At 42.8% G+C, this 16,274-nt stretch overlaps 2 protein-coding genes across 5 annotated transcripts in view; one reads left to right on the forward strand and one right to left on the reverse strand.

Moving 5' to 3' along the window:
- The window catches only part of LOC115139837 (macrophage receptor MARCO-like), a 9,035-nt gene extending 1,232 nt beyond the window's left edge, over positions 1–7,803 (forward strand). Inside the window, exons 2-3 of the mRNA XM_065026994.1 lie at positions 2,453–5,055; positions 6,275–7,803. Coding sequence (XP_064883066.1) covers positions 2,453–3,362 — 910 coding nt within the window. The 3' untranslated portion in view covers positions 3,363–5,055; positions 6,275–7,803. The remainder of the gene's footprint in view (positions 1–2,452; positions 5,056–6,274) is intronic.
- Positions 7,804–7,956: 153 nt separating this feature from the next.
- On the reverse strand, positions 7,957–16,232 carry emb (embigin). Of its 4 annotated transcripts, none has more exons than XM_029677664.2 (9): positions 16,054–16,232; positions 11,739–11,807; positions 11,272–11,455; positions 10,246–10,331; positions 9,814–9,941; positions 9,314–9,599; positions 8,962–8,995; positions 8,747–8,827; positions 7,957–8,402 (listed from the first exon to the last, which is right to left on the reverse strand). In XM_029677664.2, the coding sequence occupies exons 1-8, from the start codon at positions 16,121–16,123 to the stop codon at positions 8,767–8,769; spliced, it is 918 nt and encodes a 305-aa protein (XP_029533524.1). In that variant the 5' UTR covers positions 16,124–16,232; the 3' UTR covers positions 7,957–8,402; positions 8,747–8,766. The 4 variants fall into 4 exon arrangements, with proteins under 4 accessions (XP_029533524.1, XP_029533523.1, XP_029533525.1 ...); XM_029677663.2 differs by having other exon boundaries at positions 7,957–8,585; XM_029677665.2 differs by having other exon boundaries at positions 7,957–8,827; positions 11,739–11,804.
- Between the last annotated feature and the right edge of the window lie 42 nt (positions 16,233–16,274).

Consider the following 16,274-nt stretch of genomic DNA (forward strand, 5'->3'; position numbering starts at 1 on the left):
AACATTCAATCTGGATAACGACACAAAACAAATCATATGGCTAGAGAAATGTATCGACAAATATTACGAAAACAAGCAAAAACCCAAACATGACGGAGAGTAAACAAGGAGAACCAATCTTCAAAAGAAAACGTGAGTCCTCGATGGATACAGACGACTTAAGCTTTTCACCACTGGGAATCTGTTAAAATCAATAAATGACAAACTGGGAATACTTGAACTAGTCAGTAAAGATATAAAAGAATTGTAGGCGAGCCTACAAAACAAACAAAACAAACAAAACAAACCAAACAAACCAAACAAACAAAACAAACAAACAAGCTAAAAGGGACAGTCAAGAAGATTGAAATGGACGTTAATTAACTTAAAAAGGAGAACATCTTTCTGAGAAAAGCCTAACGGCTCGTGTTCACTAGCACACGGTATATTTCCCAGAATGGCTGTGGGCGTGCTGGCAGCATATGGCAGCATATAGCAGCACGTTTGATTGTGCGTCAAGAATTCAGCATAGCAAGTTTGTATGAAGGTCTGGGTATTAAATGGGTAAATAGTTTAATCCTTTCTCAATTCCAGGAATTTATTCACAGGTAAATAATAATATGCTTTAAAATGCTCTGGTGACAAACACACTTTGTTGCCCTGTTTCCAATAGCGTTGTGGCTGAATGTGAATGACAATTGTGCAAACTATGGCATAAGGGATAAGTCCACATGGCACGATGGGAGACAGAGAGCAGGTTTCAATATCGCAGGGGCGCAGAAGGTGTTTATTTGTAAAGGACCCTTTGAGACAATCTAGTCCATTTATCATAATATTCCTCTGAAATTAAATAGAATCGTCCATATGGCTGGGAGAACCTATTATCAATGTATCAATCTGATTGATGGATTGTGTTGTGCAGTAAGCAGGCTCAGGTGTATAAATGTGGCTCCTTCCACCTTCAAAGAATAGGCAAGAGGGCCAACCATGGAGCATATAAGACCCTTCATTATTTCTATAACTATGCTATATTGTTTGTCTTTATCTGTCTGCATGTTTTCCCGCATAAAGTACTCTGCAGCCACTTAGTGTAGACACCAGGTGAGGCCACACACATAGATTCCTGTTGAACAATGTCTCTTTAACTACCTTTTTTTCTCAATAAGTCTCTCCTTCACTTCATCCCTCTCTCCTCTTCTCCCTAAATCCTCTAGGTGAACCCCTCCCGCATCTGAACTGGCTACATAGAGGGCACAGCATGATCAGAGGTGAGAGGTCACTTGGTCGGGTCAACAGGAAGTATTATTAAAGAGATGCTTTACATTGAAATACAGATAGAGATGTAGTAGTCCTGGAGTTAATGATCCAATTTCAGTTTTGCATTTCACCTCCTGATAATTACGATGACTGACAGTGTCAGAATAAATGTAAAAAAACAAGGCTTTAACGTGCTATCTCTCTCTATCTGTCTCTCGTCAGCAGGTATGTTTTGACTGAACCAACCCCCAGTCCTGTCATCGCCACCTTACCCACTCTTAAGATAACCTTTGGACTGACTGGGAGCAAAAGGCTGGTTAGGAGACACCACTAGAGACACTATTATGTAATTGTGATGAATTGAGAGAATATTAGGGTAGCACTGTGATTCATTAATCATATGCTGCCTTCCCTGCTCCTCTGTTCATACCTCTTTCTCTTTCTGTCTTTTACAGCTCTATCGCCACATCCTCTTTCTTCCTCTGTTTTTATAATGCAGACCAGATGTGCATTGAAGTACAGATTGAACTTGTATTTATAATATTACAATTATAATATTTATAATGCATGTATTATGTATTTATAACACTTGAATAATTACATTCTTTCAAGAAAGTGTTTCACATTCTCTACTGATTGAAATTAAGTCTCTCATTTGATGAAATACTACACCTATCCTGTGTTTATCAGATCAATGCAAATGAAGGAAATTAGATATTGAGATACTGTTGAAGTGTAACGGGAGTCGTCGTCTGAAGAAGAGGAATCGGACCAAAGTGCAGCGTGGTAAGTTTTCATGCCTTTTTATTGTAACTGAACACTATAACAAAATAACAAAGAGAAATAAATGAAACCAAAACAGTCCTGTCAGGTGCAGAAAACACTAAACAGAAAATAACTACCCACAAAAACCATGTGGGGAAAAAGCTACCTAAGTATTGTTCCCAATCAGAGACAACGATAGACACCTGTTCTGATTGAGAACCATACCCGGCCAAAACAAAGAAATACAAAAACATAGAAAAAAGAACATAGAATGCCCACCCAAATCACACCCTGACCAAACCATAATAGAGACATAAAAAGCTCTCTAAGGTCAGGGCGTGACAGTACCCCACCCCCAAAGGTGCGGACTCCGGCAGCAAAACCTGAACCTATAGGGGAGGGTCTGGGTGGGCATTTCCCCGCGGTGGCGGCTCTGGTGAGGGACGTAAAGACCCTCTAGAGCGGGGACCCTCGCCGCCGACCCTGGACTGGGGACCCTCGTAGCGGGCCCCGGACTGGGCGCCCTTATTGTGGGCCCCGGACTGGGCACCCTCGTTGTGGGCCCCGGACTGGGCACCCTCGTTGTGGGCCCCAGACTGGGAACCCTTGTTGGGAGCTCCGGACTGGAGAGCATCGCTGGAGGCTCCGGACTGGAGGGCGCCTCTGGAGGCTCTGGACTGGAGGGCGACACTGGAGGTTCCGGACTGGAGAGCGTCGCTGGAAGCTCCAGACTGAAGGGCGTCGCTGGAAGCTCCGGACTGAAGGGCGCCTCTGGAGGCCCCGGACTGAAGAGCGTCACTGGAAGCTCCAGACTGAAGGGCGCCTCTGGAGGCTCCGGACTGGAGGGCGACACTGGAGGCTCCGGACTGGAGAGCATCACTGGAGGCTCTAAACTGGAGGGCGTCACTAGAAGCTCCGGACTGAAGGGCACCTCTGGAGGCTCCGGACTGAAGAGCGTTGCTGGAAGCTCCGGACTGAAGGGCGCCTCTGGAAGCTCCGGACTGGAGGGCGACACTGGAGGCTCCGGACTGGAGGGCGCCTCTGGAGGCTCTGGACTGAAGGGCGCCTCTGGAAGCTCCAGACTGAAGGGCGTCGCTGGAAGCTCCGGACTGGAGGGCGACACTGGAGGCTCCGGACTGGAGGGCGACACTGGAGGCTCCGGACTGGAGGGCGTCGCTGGAGGGAGGAGATGCAGAGACAGCCTGGTGCGTGGGGCAGCCACAGGGCCCCCACCAGGCTGGGGAGACCTACAGGAGGCCTGGTGTGTAGAGGAGGCACCGGATGAACCAGGCTGTGGGGGAGCACTGGAGCTCTGGTGCGCAGCCTTGGCACCACTCCTCCAGGCTGAATTCCCACTTTAGCCCGGCCCCAGGTTTAGCAGGCACAGGTCGAACCGGGCTGTGGGGGAGCACTGGAGATCTGGTGCTTACCACTCGCACCTCTCCATTTGGCTCAATGCCCACTTTAGACCGGCACGGGCGGAGCGCAGGCATAGGACGAACTAACCAGTCCCAGCGCACCAGAGACACAGTGAGCAGAGCCGGCGCAGGATACCCTGGGCCGAAACAGCGCACCGGAGACCAAGCGCGCTGAGCTGCCACAATCCGCCCTGGCTGGATGCCCAATCCAAGGGTACACATACTTTTTCCAACCGGCACTGTGAATGTTTCCACGGTGTGTTCAATAAAGACATGAAAAATTATAATTGTTTGTGTGTTATTAGTTTAAGCAGACTGTGTTTGCCTATTGTTGTGACTTAGATGAAAACCAGATAACATTTTTATGACCAATTTATGCAGAAATCCAGGTAATTCTAAAGGGTTCACATACTTTTCTTCCCACTGTACATCAGTATTCGGACCCTTTACTCAGTACTTTGTTGAAGCACCTTTGGCAGCGATTACAGCCTTGAGTCTTCTTGGGTATGGTACTACAAACTCGGCACACTTGTATTTGGGGAGTTTCTCACATTCTTCTCTGCAGATCCTCTCAATCTTTGTCAGGTGGGATGGGGAGAGTCGATGCACAGCTATTTTCAGGTCTCTCCAGAGATGTTAGATCGGGTTCAAGTCCGGGATCTGGCTGGGTCTCTCAAGGACATTCAGAGACTTGTCCTGAAGCCACTCCAGTGTTGTCTTGGCTGTGTGTTTAGGGTTGTTATCCTGTTGGAAGGTGAACCGTCACCACAGTCTGAAGTCCTGAGCACTCTGGAGCAGGTTTCATCAAGGATCACTCTGTACTTTGCTACTTTCATCTTTCCCTCAATCCTAACTAGTCTCTCAGTCCCTGCTGCTGAAAAACATCCCCACAGCATGATGCTGCCACCACCATGCTTCACCGTAGGGATGGTTCCAAGTTTCCTCCAGACGTAACATTTGGCATTCAGGTTTCATCAGCCCAGAGAATCTTGTTTCTCATGGTCTGAGAGTCTTTAGATGACTTTTGGCAAACTTCAAGAGGGCAGTCGTACCTTTTACTGAGGAGTGACTTCCGTCTGGCCGCTCTACCATAAGGCCTGATTGGTGGGATCTGAAGAGATGGTTGTCCTTCTGGAAGGTTCTCCCATCTCCACAGAGGAACTCTGGAGCTCTGTCAGAGTGACCATCTGGTTCTTCTCCTGTGATTTCTCAGTTTGTTCTGGCGGCCAGCTATGGAAAGAGTCTTGGTGGTTCCACATTTCTTCCATTTAAGAATGATGGAGGCCACTGTGTGCTGCAGACATTTTTTGGTACCCTTTCCCAGATCTGTAGCTCTAAAATAACTCAAGAAATCTGTCAATATTGACGTTTTTGCCGAGGAGATCTTAGGCGCGCAATTGTACATATAACTAAGATGTTTGGTGCATTATTTCTCTATGGGAAACATGTGCATGAAAACGAATCAACGTTCGTTGAATGACAACAAAGACTCCCTACACTTGACCAATCACGGACGAAGGGGTGTAGACTTCGGCTCCCGAACTGGCCTTGATAAAAATGTCTGCCGAACAGCGCAAAGTGAAGCACTGTCAACTGGAAAACGTCAATGAACCATTCTAACAATGCCAACCACTTGGTGAGTAGGCACTACTGTGCCACCTGGAGGACACATTTGCCCATGATCATCTCCGTCATTAAACAAATGCTGACGACTAAGATTAAAACAATTAGGTTTATTCTCAGAATAGCTACATCAATTCGATATGCAGGGCGTGGATGACAAACACTTGTCCTGAAACATTGTGCCTGCGAAAATGCATAGCTATACATTAGTGCACGCTGTGCAAATTCAGTTTGGAGAATAGCAGTCTAGCCTGATATGAAGTATGCTTTGCCCCTGAGGACAAAGTCGTATTGAAAGAATCGAAACGTTGTTTCAAAACGGTTCGATTTTCAGAATCGTGCGTTGCCTGATTGGTGTAAAATGTTGTAAACATAACCTTTTAGATTAGAATAACCATTCCATTTATAGCATACAGTTTCCAGTGGCCCAGACATTATTCACTCGAATAGTATTTCACCCTCCACATAGAGGCGATATTCCGCGTTTGAGGATGTTGGACGAGACACACAGAAGAAGAACCTACTGTCATTAGCAACAACCGTGGCGGCGCCCGCAATGTTGACTCTACAGTCATTAATTCATTTTTTAAAATTACTTGTGTTTAGAAGCGACCATATCGTTAATACTAAGACCGAATAACATGCATGGATCTGTGCAAAACTACTTCAATAAGTGTATAATGTTATTTGAAGGATTCTTTCTCGCTGACGAAAGGTTTCGAAAGCCGCGTCGCAAGCGATAGCTTGTGGGCGAAGGTAATGGCTGGGACTCTAGGGAGAAGGCAGAATGCCGCCCAGGGTTTTCGAGAGCTAGCTATTATCATATGTCAAACATTGACGTCAAGCTGGGTTTTGGCTAACTGTTTTTTGGGCATGGAATTAGACCTACATTTGAGTGCGAATAGTTTCCTAATTAAAGTTTACCCCAGACCTGCTTCCCATATTCAGGAGACAGTATGAGAACAACATCTTAACAGGTAATAATGGAGTTGGAGCTGGATGTTAAGTGAGTGTCACAAAGTTTTGGTTGTTAATCTAGTAATATTGATCAATATGTTTGCGCCAGCCTGCAACCGGTCTGTTTCCGCTTTAGTCATTTACTTTGTTATTCTCATAGGGGGCACCTCAACCAAACACACATTGTTTCCACTAGTGTTTGTGGTAGTAGTATCAAAGTATTTTGTGTCGGTGTCTATTTCAACATGGTTATTTTTCTCTCTTTGCTTTCCCAGGAGCCAAGTTTCCTGACCCAGGCTGTTATGGCCACACCCAGTTCCAACTGGTCCCTGATAGGTATCGCAGGGACAAAATGGCTTAACTGAATCTGACTGACCAGATTGAGGTCTACCTGAGAGCTCATGGCATTGCCAGTCTATTCACATGGACAGGAGCACAAGCCATGTATCATGGTGTGTAGTCATTACTTGAATATCAGGTGTTATTCTCCTTACCACCCTAAGCGTCAGTAACTTTTAATTCATTTTACCATTCAGCTGTTTTCTGCCTGCTCTTGAATACATTTATTAATGATACATTTTAGTTGTGAATAACATCAACTGTTGTTAATGAACATTTTGTAAACTTGAACAAAACATCATCAGGTTTCTGGAACCATGAGGATGTGGCCAGGTTCTTTGTGTCCCACTATCGGCCAGTACTTCTCTTTCTTCTGTTACCAGCTCAACTCCCTGGCCCTGTCCATGAGACGGATGCTGTGAACCCCAGGAAGAACTTGTGCTGGGGGACAGACAGTATTCATCTGTATGAAATGAAGCATGGTGTTGTGGTTGGGCTGGATTACAGGGTCCTCAAGCTCCTGGTCTGGTTCCTACTGGGCAGGTCAGGTGGACATGGAGAGATGGTGTATGCAGGGTGAAATAAGTGTTTTTGTTGAATTGTTTCCATCTGGATTCAACAGTGGCAAATGTCAATTCATGTACACTGAACATGTGCAGTGTATATGTATGTACGGTGTGTGTATCTCTGGTATGATCTGGCAGAATGTATTCATGTGGAAAGTAAAAACAGTTGCATACAGGGTTGATTGGTGTCCACAACACTAAGGACCTATCATGGTTCAAACACACCAACATAGTTGTGAAGTGGCCACAACAATGCCTCTTCCCCCTCAGGAGGATGAAAAGATTTGGCATGGGCCCCTCAGTTATTCAAAAAGTTATACAGTGGCACCATTGTGAGCATCTTGACTGGCTGCATCACCTTTTGGTATGGCAACTGCTCGGCATCTAACCGCAAGGCGCTGTGGAGGGTAGTGCGTGCCTACGGCCCAGTACATCACGGGTTGAGCTCCCTGCCATCCAGGACCTCTATACCAGGCTGTTTCAATGGGGAAAGATTGGCTCGTACCCCGCTTCAGTGATTGTTGAAAACCCTGCTTCCGGTGTTCTGCTGTTTGCCACTAGGTGTCGCTTAGTCAATGTGGACAAACGTCACAACCACAGATGGAACAAGGAGACTGATGTTTCAACGGATGTATAAATCTGAAGGATCCGGTTGGAATTTCCACCCCTCACTAAATATGGTGAGGAGAGGAAGCCCAGTGGGAGAGTATGGAGCGAGATGGAACTGGGCTGGCGTTCTGCTGATTTTTCTCATAGAAGAAGAAAAGCCCGATCTCAATTAGTTATCTTTTCCCAAAACTAGAATCTGTTACAGAGTGCAATAAGTTTTGTAGATGTGATCCTTTGCCAAAGTTCCCTAACGGAAATATGCAAATAAATGCTAGAACGCGCAAATAGGATCTCGGTGGCTTGTCCTTGGCTCTGCCCACCTCCTTGCTTGTTCTGCCCACTCTGCTTAATTTTCTCCTATGAAAAACTGCACAGATAAATGAGAGTTATAAATTATAAATGTATTTGGCACAACCATTTATCAGGGATACTGACAAAGATGATTCATCATTAGGATTTTTATTTACCATTCACATACAACAGGAAAGTTTCATTGAGTTAGGATAACAATAATATAGCATTTTAAAATGTATATTAAAGGCACACTGCTTTAACACTGACAGATAATGTAAAATAAACATCATATGGGGACTTCAAGGGATTAATTATATCAGCAAAGCAGAGAATTGACTTGTTTGTCAAAGTACAAGGCACTGCACACCAACTACCATATGTAATTGATAAGTGTAGTTAGGCTAGAAGAGTGCAAGAATAAGAAGACTTGTCAAACAAGAAGACATTGGCATTTATGTCAAACCATAGGCACGTACATCCTGTCAGGCAAAAGTGAAGGCCTCTCAAGCGATCTCACCAACCGAACCAAGCAACACACTGCTCAGATATCACTGCTATTGTCACAACCTCATAGGTACTGGTAGTATGATGTTGACTGAAACATGGACAAATGTAAAGATCAATTATGTCAAAATGCAGAAAAATATATTGTTGCATTATAATTATTGACCCAAAAATAAAACAAATATTTTACTAATATGTCTCAGTTGACACATTCAGAAAGGGGGACATTTTGTCTTTGGTAGAGGATGTCCTTGTTTTTGTGGAAAAGGTGTTCCTGCAACAGTTTGCCATAAGACATTTTCTTGTTGAGTAAGGTTATGAAACTACTTAGAATTTATTTTAAAAATGTGCTATTGATTTATGAATAAGAAATTGTTACAGCGACACTCAGAAAACAAAACTTAGCACTAGGAACATTTCTTATAGTTTATTTACCCTGTTGATGCTGTATCGGTTTAAATCTTTCGTTGTCTCGTTGTGGTATTCTCATCCATTCCATTATTACCTTCCCTTGTCCTAAAATAGCAGAAGTTAAAAAGAACATCATAGTCTTGAAAAGATACCGCATGTGCAAAGTAATGTCACTGTAAGAATCAGTCAAACAATACAATTCCCTTGAGTAAGGTATGATTAGCTTAAAAAATACTCACAATTTATGTGTTGGTTCAGCATGCACCCCATTTTCTGAGAATAAGAAAATGTGAGTTTAGTTTTATACAAAGGATGACCTTCATGTTATAAAGAACACATTGTACATGGAGGATAAAACAATGGCCCCGAAAGCTACTGCAAAGCTGTATACACAGCTGCTTGCTTAGCGAGTATCGCTTCCTCCTGATTCGACTTGCATGTGACACGTGACCGCCTCCCAAAGTGTCTTACCAGTCGCGCAAAACACGAAAAGCTAGCTGTTCGCTGGCACGCTTCAGGCCGAGTAGTAAGTTCCCCACATCCCGATGTGCTACACAGAGCTGTATGCAAAGCAGTGTGTATGTTTATTACCTGTGGGCGAGTGACTGCTCCTCTGTGAGCTCCACCTCTCATAGAGCAGAATGAGGAGGACCAGGATGATCACCTCAGCCACGATGGCTATGAAGGGTTTCAGAGGCTCCATGAAGGTGATGACCCGAACTTCCACCCGGCTCACACTGGCCTTGATGTTATATATGGCACTGCAGACATAGACACCAGAGTCCTCCTCTGTCAGGTTCATCACAGTGAGCTTAGTTGTGTTTCCATCCACACTGATCTTGTAACGAAGGGGGTCTGTAGTTGCATTGATGAGTTCCTGAAACCAAAATAAAACAATGGCACGAAGCCTCTAACGCGAAGTTGTACTATTGATAATTGCCATAACTGTCAAATGAAATAACATATGATTTATTAATGGTCAACTGTAAGTTGAATGAAATAAAAACATCTTAGGCTACAATATGTAGTTAATAGCTAATGTTGATGGCGTCTCCCTTTACACATTGATTACATTTGGGCAACCTTCTCACCTGCTCGGTTCCGTTTGCTCTGTACCAAAGCCAAGTGTTAGGGGGAAGCTTGGTTTTACAGGCCATCGCAACAGAGTCACCCACATACGCAACAATCGGCTTGTCCTTCTTATCATCCATCTCTGGGGCTGGAGGAAAAGAAAGGGACCAGTATCAAGATCAAAATGCTATCTATAGGCACAATTCATTATTCAATACAAATTGCCAGGGCCTTGCACAGATGGGGTTTTAGTCCATTTCTGTGCATCCTTGTAATGTTGTGAATGATCACGTCACTATACTTTTTATTTAATAAAAACATACGTGTAGTATTGGATGAGAGAGAACATGCAGCCTAACTTGACATGCCTGTAGCAATACATGGCTATGCATGAGACTAGAGAATGTGAAATATGGTGTATGCATTGACTTATGTCATATAACATACTGTACCTGCCACATTGAAATCAATTTTTGCCTCGTCGGTATCACTAAAGATGCATGAGTAGTTCCCAAGGGTATCCCCAGTAATTCTGAATCTGTCAAATATATAGTCATAGCTTCATTTTCACTTACACATGTCTTGGGAAAATATAATTGTTTTGTCAGTCTAAGAAACATTTGCTGTCAAATGTCAATTAGGCACATCATTAGAAGATGTTGGCAAAGCATGGCCTTGACCTCTGGCCATGGGCCAGAATTGGTTACAGTCAAGGAACCAACTACTCTGGGATACAATATAACTGAGGCTAAGTGTATAATTTTAACTGCTTCAGTAGTGAAATATAACCAAGTCCTGACGTACCAAAAGTGTATTTGCACAAAGTAATACATAGTAGAGGTCTTCACGGGTCCACCCGAACCTGAATAGGCGAGACCTGACCCGGGACCCAAACTTTTCCCTCTGGTCCGGGTCGGGCCCTGTTTGATTGTCATCGGGTCCCAGACCTAATCTTGGGTCTATGTAACTACAGCTGATAAACTCGAGTGGACCTGAATGGACCCGCTCTGCATAGCCTATAGCATATTTATTTTACGCTAATAAGTTGAATTTATTGACTTATAGAAGGCCTAGCCAACATATAAAGACCTATTTGTTAACCTGAAGAGCAGCTTAGCTGATAAACATGTTTTTTTTTGTCACTCTGGTCCAATTGGGTTTGGTCTAGACCTGGACCCGTTAGGGTACGGGTCTAGGTCTGGTTGTCGTCAGGTCCATTAGAGTTCGGGTCTGACTGTTCTCGGGTCCAGATCTGATTGTCCTCGGGTAAGTTAAGGTCAAAGTCCAAGTTTTTGGACCCGAGAAGACCTCTAATACATAGCTGCCTAATTTGGAGAGTAGATACTGAAGATATTCTCCCAACCTCTATAATTAACATTTGGGTCCATAGACCATTGTATATTTACATGTAGATGACAGGCTGTTACATTTCAGATTTACATTCTCTATCCCTGATGGAATAATGAATACATACTTACACTCTTTTGAGATTATATTGTTCATTCTCCAATTGTACAGTAAGCCGAGAGTTAGTAATTTCACTCCCATCTTTTCGCCAGTACCCGGTAATGTTTGGTAATTTGTTTGGATTACCGGTCCAGGTACATGCTAGCTCTAAATCGATGGGTTTCAAGATTTCAACTTTTTCAACCAGACTGTCACCTGTGTTTAGAATTTTGGTGGGATTTCAAACAGATAGAAAGAAAGAAGCTAAAATGAGACATCTGTTCAACCCTATAATAAGGCTAAAATAGATATGTAAACTTTACACAAAACATACAGATGAACATATACCAGAATTTCAGACAAAACATTTTCTAACGTATCACAAGATGACTGAGTGAAGAATGAATTAAGCATGTAACACTACACGACTACACAAAGAAATTGTGTACAGCAACGACACAAACTTGTGACTAAACAAGAACACTCTAGTAGTAGTTACCTTTCAGGACTGCACTCTTAAAGACTGTTGTGACTGGAATAGTCAAAGCCAATGGAGGATTTGTTTCTGCTATAAGGGAAATGAACATAAACATTATATGTTGTTTGATATGACGAGTATTACTGAGTGATGTGTTGTGTTGGATTTGTCCCAAACATAAAGCTTTCTATTCAGGACATAAAATGTGGTTTTACTTTAGTGCCTTGTTGCAAACAGGATGCATGTTTTGGAATATGTTTTATTCTGTACAGGCTTCCTTCTTTTCACTCTGTGGTATCTTTCCTCTCCAGCAACCAAATTATGAAGGACGCCTGTATCTTTGTAGTGACTGGGTGTACAGATACACCATCCAAGGTGCAATAACTTTACCATGCTCAGAGTGATATTCAATGTCTGCTTTTCATGTTTTATTAATTTATAAAAACAATTCCACTTTGACATTATTGGGTATTGTGTGTAGGCCAGAGACACACATTTTAAAGGCAGGCTGTACACAATAAAATGTGGAAATAGTTAAGGTGTGCGAATACTTTCTGAAGGCACTGTATGTACATATTTTTTCAAAGCTCAGTAGTCTAAACACTTAAGGATAGGGTTGATCCACGAAAAGAGTACATTTTGCATCCCTTTGATATTTTAAGTAGAAATCCTGCACCAATATTGCATTATAAAAGCCTGTTATAATTCTGCCATTTAATATAGACCACATATAAAATTCAATAAATCACATTTTTAATATGAACAAATGCTCGCTAAATTGCCAAAAATTCTGCATTTTGATATGTCCCTCTGTGCACCCTCTGTGACTTCTTAGAAGATTTTAACCCACTTAACCTCAACATTTCTTTTCTCCAAGTTTTCACCATAATTTTAAAGCGCTAGTTATGCCATTAGTTATTTTGTTGCTTTTACAGAGTCATTTCTGAAGATTATTACTTATTTATTAGTGATTCATTTACACTCACCAGCCAATTTATTAGTTACACCACCCTATTCCCGAAAATAGATCGCTCCTACAGGCAGTGAGTCACATGGCCGTGGATTGCTATATAAAGCAGGCAGACAGGCATCGAGGCATTCAGCTACTGTCCGATTGAACATTAGAATGGCCAAAACTAGTGACCTAAGCGACTTTGAGCGTGTTATGATCGTCAGTGCCAGGCATGCTTGATCCAGTATCTCAGAAACGACCGCCCTCCTGGGCTTTTCACACACGACTGTGTCTTAGTGTTTCCTGAAAATGATGTGACAAAAAAAGAATAACATGCAGTCAGCGGCAGTCCTGTGGGCAAACACAGCTTGTTGATGAAAGAGGTCGAAGGAGAAGGGCAAGAATCTTGCAAGCTAATAGGTGGGCCACAAACAAACAAATAGCGGCGCAGTACAACAATGGTGTGCAGAACGGCATCTCGGAACGCACAACTCATTAATCCTTGTCATAGATGGGCTATTGCAGCAGACGACCACACAGGGTTCCACTCCTATCAGCTAAAAACAAGAAGAAGTGGCTTCAGTGGGCACACGATTACCAACACAGGACAACTGGGGAGTGGAAAAACATTGCCTGGTCCGATGAATCCCGGTTCCTGTTGTGTCAGGCTGATAGCAGAGTCAGGATTTGGCATGAGCAGCATGTGCCCATGACCCCATCCTACCTGGTGTCAACGGTACATCCTGGTAGCGTTGGTGTACTGATGTCCAATCTGGAGCAACTTTGTGATGCCATCACGTCGGCTTTGACCAACATGCCTGTCGAGCGTCTCCGACTTGTAGAATCCATCCCCCATAAGAATTCAGGCTGTTCTGGTGGCAAAGCGTGGTCTGACCCGGAACCAGATGGGTGTACCTAATAAACTGACCGGTGAGTGTACGCCTGTCCTTCATAATATTTTGAAACTATTCCATTAATTAAAGACAATTCTAAAGAAACATTCAAATAGTGAAATAGTGTTTAAAGAAATCACTTTTTGGCCATTTTGTGGTGGAAAACTGAGTGGGTTGAGCATAACACGTCAACCCTATTACATATAGAAAACAGGCTAGAAATGTTTTAGCAATTTAAAATGTTTTTGTGAAGCTTATATTCCATTGTCACTCACTGTTGCACACAACAAGCTTCCATTACCCCTATCACAAGGTGATTCATGGCTGATTTAAGATTCAATCGTCAACCCTGTTACGGTCACCCTTTATTTGGCATTTTATAGGCACATACTATAGTCATTTTTTATTTAACCTCTTGAGATGATGAATTATGTTTTTTATTAAGTTGAACATGTGGTATTTCTTTTTACTAAGTTACACTACCCAAAAGGTACTCAATTTGGTGGAATGACCCAGTAATGTACAGTGGCTCCAGAATTGCTGGCACCCCTGACTGGCAATGCACAAACAAATATAAACAATATAATTATAGAGAGAAAATCAAAATACCAACATGTGAGAAATACTGTACTTTATTAATGTTTCAATGGAACCAACCAAAAATAATTGATTGATTTAATTAAAAATCAATGTCCTCCAAACCCAGGTTTCACAATTAATGGCACCCTTAAAGATTATTGTAAATAACATCTACCAAAATTAAACCACAAATTAAATTCCACTTATTTAAGTTTATCTAAGTCATATTGAGCCATTACATCACTTCCAGTTTCACTAGGGTATAAAAATGAGGTAACACACATGCAGTATCCTGCTGTCATCCAACACCATGAAGAAAACAAAAGAACTAGCAGTTCAAAAAGAGACAGATGGTCGTAGACCTTCATTAATCTGGTAATGGCTACAAGAAGATCCACGATTGAATATACCACTGAGCACTGTCAGGGCAGTTATTAGAAAATTCAAAAGATATGGAACAGTTGAAAACCTCACGGGTAGAGGATGCAAATGCATTTTGCCCCCCAGGATCAGGAGGAGGATGGTGAGAGAAGCAACAAAATCCCCAAGAATCACTGTGAAAGAATTGCAGGCTTTGGTGGCGTCTTGGGGTCACCAGGTTTCAAAACGCACCATCAGACGCCACCTCCACATCCACAGGCTCTTTGGAAGGGTTGCCAGAAGAAAGACATTTCTGACCCCAAGACGCAGACACAAGTGCTTGGAGCCAAATGTCATTTAAATTATGACTGGAAGAAGGTGCTCAGGTCAGATGAGACCAAAATTGAATGTTTCAGATACAGCATCTTGGCGTCGAAACAGAGGTATACAAGGAGAGGCACCACATACCCACGGTGAAATATGGAGGGGGGTCAGTGATGTTTTGGGGCTGTTTTAATTCCAGAGGTCCAGGGGCACTGGTTAAGATTGATGGCATAATGAATTCTACCAAGTATCAGGACATTTTGGCTGACAATCTGGTTGCCTGTCAGAAGGCTAGGACTTGGCCGTAGGTGGACTTTCCAACAAGACAATGACCCGAAACATACCTCAAGATCAACACAGAAATGGTTCTGTGACAACAAAATCAATGTCCTGCCATGGCCATCTCAGCCGGATCTCAATCCAATCGAAAACCTGTGGGCTGAGTGGAAGAGGGCAGTTGATAAGCGCAAACCCAAGAATGTGAAGGATCTGGAGAGGATCTGCATAGAGGAATGGTCCAAAATCCCTCCAAATATGTTCCTTAACCTTGTCAAACATTACAGGAAAAGACTCCATGCTGTTATCCTTGCCAGAGGTGGTTGCAATAAGTACTAAATGAGGAGTGCCAATAATTATGAAACCTTGATTTTGGTGAAATGTATTTTGTATTAATTAAATAATTGAATGATTTTGGTTGGTTCCATTGAAACATTAATAAAGTACAGTATTTCTCACATGTTGGTATTTTGAGTTTATCTCTATAATTATATTGTTTATATTTTTAAAAGTATTGTTTGTGCTAGTAATTTTGGAGCCCACTGTATATGACATACAACTGACATTTAAGCAGTTAACTGCCACAAAGGGTAGTCATGTAAAGCACAGGGTGCTTACAATACACACTTCAAAGTCATTGCCAGCAGCACACCACCAGTAATGAAAAATTATCTCAGTAACGGAAAAAAATGGCATCTCTGGTGATCCATACCACAGAACCTATTATTGGTCCAATGTCCTCCTGATACATAATACTGAAGGATTAGAAGCATATTGAATACACCAATACCAATGCAGTTACTGAAATCTAATGCACATTTGCAGATGTACTGCTGCAGCTAAGACTCTCAGCCACACTTGTTCCACTGGCTACAAGGTCACATCACAACCAGCCAAGCAGAAAGACTTGTCTACAAAGCTGATACATATAACATCCAGAATCTGTATTTACTTGTATAGATGCCTCTCCAGAAGAGAGGAAACAGGATGAGCTGAAGGGAAAGGATCCAGGGCGAAAACATGGTTGTTTCAGTCAGTCAGCTAGTCCTGCGTTATCTGCTGCATAGAGTTTTTCTATAAGATCTCTCTCTCTCATCAGCTGCCTGCTGCTCCTCTCTCTCATCCCCTTCCCTCCCCTCTGTGTTCTTCCCCTCAGCATCGGTGACGCAGCAA

The sequence above is a fragment of the Oncorhynchus nerka genome, linkage group LG13 (genome assembly GCF_034236695.1).
Source record: "Oncorhynchus nerka isolate Pitt River linkage group LG13, Oner_Uvic_2.0, whole genome shotgun sequence".
In the NCBI taxonomy this organism is placed as follows: Eukaryota; Metazoa; Chordata; class Actinopteri; order Salmoniformes; family Salmonidae; genus Oncorhynchus; species Oncorhynchus nerka.